Genomic DNA, 5,208 nt, shown 5'->3' with positions numbered 1-5,208 from the left:
AATAGAATACAATCTGGGACTTTATAAACCCTGGGGGTATCATATGTGTTCCAATTTTAAAGATTCATAGAGGACACCTCAGACATTTGAGAGCCCATATTACCATATCTGCATATATAATGAAAAAGTAATTATAATGCTTGTGAAATAATTTTCTAGTTTCTGCAGTGCCCAGTTAGCAGCCACATGGGGTCCTGGAGGGACATTGGTCTCCAGATGGTTTTGTACTATCTTCTTCTAATGATGTCTGGTGTGTCTGGGGTCTGCCCACTGGTCCTGGTGGATCCTGATTGGTCTCAAGAGACAGTTCAATGATAAACATATGATGAAACAAATTTATATCACTTTCATTTCTGCCTTCAATGGGGTGGGTATCCTCCCTAGTCTGGAGAGTGGGAATGGTAAACCTAGTGCCCTGGAATGCATTTTAGAGAAACACTATGTATTTTCAGTGGAGCAGTTTGAGTGAGGAGGCTATTGCCTCCCACCCTGCCCTGAAGTACTTGCCAAGCAAATAGGGTCTCCTGCTGGTGCTGGCTGGTGCAGGAGCAGGAGCAGCATGGTGGCCTGTGAGACCTAGGGCCTGCGGGAAGGGTATGAAATATTATTAGAATTCCAAGTGGACTCACTGGTAAGTTCCAGCAGAACATTGGGGAATTATGTGCTCTCCTTCCTTTCCCAGGATTTCATCAGTCAAGATTGCCATGGGGTTATCACTTTTGTTTATCCTAGTTTTGGAAAGCTCTGGAGTCACTGAAGAAGGATCCTTAGCAGACATGATGCACATGGTGTACTTTTCTCTGGGACAAATTAAGGGCATCTAAAATCCAAATATTTATTTTCTTATATTTCCAACTTTCTAGAGCAGGATCTTGGTTTTTTGGAAGCCAGAGAGAGCAGGGGCTAGAGTTCTGGTTGCTGTGAGCTGTGTGTGAGCGAGCACGTGGCCTTAGTGAAAAGGGATCATCTTATCATTCATTTGTTGCAAACTGAAGCAGAGTCTGATCCTCTTCCAGCTGGTCTCACATACTAAAAAAAGTGGGGGTATTAGGCATGGCTAAATGAGACAGCTTGTTCAGAGATCTAGCTGAGCACTAGATGAACAGAATGGCAAAGGTTCTTGTATGAGAAGTTTATGGATTTAAAGTGTGAAAGAGAATATTTATTCCACTTAGGTGGACAAAGAGGGAGAATTAATCAGAAAATAATTGCTGGAATCAAGTCATACAATCCCTCTTTCTATCTTCTGATAGACATTCCTTAAATATATGCATGGAAGAGTCAGAAGATGCAGATCTTCCCCTGAACTGACCACTTAGGATGGGATGAAGGGAAAATGCTCCACTTTACTGACTGATCTCAGGCTGTAGATCAAAGTGACCTGGGTTAAGTCTCCAACAATCCAATTAGAGTGGGTCTGTGACTCTTCTAACCTAACTCACTTCCGAGGGCTGCAGCTGTAGCCACAGAAAGTTTTCTTACTCGTGATATTATGGCCCCAAATATTGAAACAAACCCTAAGACATGATAAAGGAATTTTTTTTTGTGGGATGACAGACATTAATGACAAGGTTTTTTTTGTTGCAAATTTCCTTCTGCAGTATTCATCTTGCCACTGCATTACATATTAATAATATGAGTGGTATCTTCCCAGGAACATGTTGCATGATCAGATATACAATTAAAAGGAGGACTTCTTTTTCTGCTTGAAAATAGACAATATGTGAAAATGACAAATATTGTTAAAACTTCATTTTCTTTTAGGAAGACTGGTAGCTACATGCACAGTTCTCATTTACCCAGTATTTTAGGCTGCATGTAATATGAAAATATTCATAGATAAAATCACTTATTTTTAATTAACCATGAGCAAAAACTACATATAAAATTTAAAAATAATAAAGTCCACCTGCTATACCTATGTTGTTTTACATGTTTAATAAATCAAATTTCTTCATTCTTTAGTGTGCTACTATCAAAAGCTCAATGAGAGTTGATTGAAGAAATGAAAAGCTAGCGATGGGAGAAGCAAGGAACAGAACAGCAGTCCAGGAGTTCATCCTGGAGGGGTTTCCTGCTGTCCAGCACCTGGGGAATATGCTGTTCCTGGTGCACCTGCTGGCTTACCTAGCCTCCGTCATGGGAAACACACTGATAATCACAATCACCTGGGCTGACCATCGCCTCCAGACACCAATGTATATTTTACTCAGAAGTTTCTCCTTCTGTGAATGTGGTTTTATAACCACAGTTATTCCTAAACTGCTGGTCATCTTTCTTTCAGGAAGGCAAACAATTCCCTTTACTGACTGTCTCACACAAGCCTTTTCTTTTTTATTTCTTGGGGCAACAATTTTCTTCCTCATGGCTGCCATGTCCTTGGATCGCTACCTGGCCATTTGCAAACCTCTGCACTACCCAACCATCATGAATCTGAGGGTTTGCTTCCTTCTTGTTGTCTTCTGCTATGCTTTGTCTTTCATCGTCATCACTGGTCTGTTCTTAAAGGTTTCCCAGCTGTCCTTCTGTGGTCCCAATGTCATCCCTCATTTCTTCTGTGATCTTGGCTCCTTAATTCATCTCTCCTGTTCTGACACCAGATCTACTGAAATGTTGGCCTTTGGCCTCACTTCGTTTATCCTGTTTGCATCCCTCATGATAACCATCATTGCGTATAGCAACATAGTCATCACAATCATGCGTCTCCCGTTAGCCAAGGAGCAGCAGAAAGCTTTCTCCACCTGTTCCTCCCACCTCATTGTCCTCTCTCTGAAGTATGGCAGCTGTGTCTTTATATACGTGAAACCAAACCAAAGGGACAGGCTGGACTCCAACAGAGAGGCTGCTCTTGTGAACACAGTGGTGACCCCCCTGTTGAACCCGATCATCTACACTCTGCGGAACAAGCAGGTTCACCAAGCTCTGAGGGATGCTCTGTCCAGGGTGAAATTGCAATAATGGGAGCATAGGTCGTTGGACAGCAAATAGAGCTCCTCGGTCATGTGGTTCACTTTCCTACCGTGGCAGAAATCTTCTCCGTATATTCTCTGCTTATGGTCATCTCGCTTAGGCTAATATTTGCCTAGGTGGGTACTACCTATCTTGCAATTCAATGCTTTTCAAGTATCAAAAATCAAATTAGTTCTCCATACTGTGATTAAAATTATCTTCCTTGATTTCTGCTTATTGGTCTTATGTGAATTCAATTCAAACAACATTTATATAAAGTCTAATATACATACATGAAATAATACAAACTCTTTAAGATAAGAATAAGAAAGTTATGAATCATATTTAATAATTGCTGTTCATGGAATAGTCTTATGTTTGAACATTCTGATACCTAAGAACAAATAGATAGAAACTTTTTTTTTTTATTTCAGCTTACTATGGGGGTACAAAAGTTCAGGTTACATACGTTGCCCATGTACCGCCTATCCCCCCAACTCAGAGCTCCAGGCGTGTCCATTCCCCAGATGGTGCACAACGCACTCATCATGTAGGCGTACACCCATCCCCTTCCCTCACCCTCACCTCAGTTTGATATCCAATTGGTATCATTCCCAAATGTGCATTTAGGTGATGATCAGGGAAACCAATTTTCTGGTGAGTACATGTGATGCTTGTTTTTCCATTCTTGGGATACTTCACTTAATATAATGGGATCCAACTCTCTCCAGGAGAACCAAAGAGATGTCGTATCACTGTTATTTCTTATAGCTGAGTAATACTCCATGGTATACATATACCATAATTTACTAATCCAATCATGAATTGATGGGCATTTGGGTTGTTTCCACATCTTTGCAAATGTGAATTGTGCTGCTATAAACATTTGGGTACAGGTGTCTTTGTCATAGAATGACTTATGTTCCTTTGGGTAGATGCCCAATAATGGGATCGCTGGATCGAATGGTAGGTCTATTTGAATCTGTTTAAGGTATATCCATAATGCTTTCCACAGGGGTTGCACTAGTTTGCAGTCCCACCAGCAGTGTATGAGTGTTCCTGTCTCTCCGCATCCACGCCAACATGTGTTGCTTTGGGACTTTTTGATAAAGGCCATTCTCACTGGGGTTAAGTGATATCTCATTGTGGTTTTGATTTGCATTTCTCTGATGATTAGGGATGTTGAGCATTTTTGCATATGTTTGTTAGCCATTCTTATATCCTCTTTTGAAAAATTTCTATTCATGTTGCTTGCTCACTTCTTGATAGGGTTGTTTGATTTTTTTCTTGCTGATTTTCCTGAGTTCTAAATAGATTCTTGTTATCAGTCCTTTATCTGATGTGCAGTATGCAAAAATTTTTTCCCATTCTGTAGGTGGTCTGTTTATTCTCGTGACTGTTTCTTTGGCTGTGCAGAAGCTTTTTAATTTAATCAGGTCCCATTCATTTATTTCTGTTGTTGCTGTGGTTGCCTTTGGGGTCTTCTTCATAAATTCTTTGCCTAGGCCAATGTCTGTAAGAGTCTTTCCTATATTTTCTTCTAGAATTCTAATCGTTTCACACCTAAGTTTTAAATCTGTTATCCACCGTGATTTGATTTTTGTGAGAGGTGAAATCTGTGGGTCCTGTTTCAGTCTTCTACATGTGGCTATCCAATTTTCCCAGCACCGTTTATTGAATAGGGATTCTTGTCCCCAGAGTATGTTTTTGTCTGCTTTGTCAAAGATTAGATGTCTATATAAGGATGGTTTTATATTTGGATTTTCTGTTCTGTTCCACTGGTCTGTGTCCCTGCACTTGTGCCAATACCAGGCAGTTTTAAGAACCACAGCCTTGTAGTATAGTTTGAAGTCTGGCAAATTAATACCTCCCATTTTGTTTTTATTGCTTAAATTTGCTTTTGCTATACGGGGTCTTCTCTGATTCCATACAAAGTGTATAATTATTTTTTCTATATCTGTGAAAAATGATGTTGGTAATTTAATAGGGATTGCATTGAATCTCTAGATCACTTTGGGTACTATACACATTTTAACAATGTTGATTCTTCCGATCCATGAGCATGGTATGATTTTCCACCTATTTACAAGTTCTGCTATTTCCTTCTTCAGTGTTTCATAGTTTTCCCTATAGAGGTCCTTTACCTCTTTTGTTAAATATATTCCTAGATATTTTATTTTCTTTGTTGCTATTTTGAAGGGTACTGAGTAAAATTAAAAAAAATAGAAATTATACCATGCATCTTCTTAGATCACAGTG

General features: G+C 39.7%; 1 protein-coding gene across 1 annotated transcript; it reads left to right on the top strand.

Moving 5' to 3' along the window:
• Positions 1-2,019: 2,019 nt before the first annotated feature.
• LOC138376572 (olfactory receptor 6C74-like) lies at positions 2,020-2,958 on the top strand. Its single transcript, XM_069460970.1, has one exon. The coding sequence runs from the start codon at positions 2,020-2,022 to the stop codon at positions 2,956-2,958; it is 939 nt and encodes a 312-aa protein (XP_069317071.1).
• The last annotated feature ends 2,250 nt before the right edge of the window (positions 2,959-5,208 follow it).

This window comes from Eulemur rufifrons, chromosome 28, assembly GCF_041146395.1.
Source record: "Eulemur rufifrons isolate Redbay chromosome 28, OSU_ERuf_1, whole genome shotgun sequence".
Taxonomy (NCBI): domain Eukaryota; kingdom Metazoa; phylum Chordata; class Mammalia; order Primates; family Lemuridae; genus Eulemur; species Eulemur rufifrons.
Note: the sequence above shows the minus strand (reverse complement) of the source record. Positions and strands in the feature narration are given on the sequence as shown.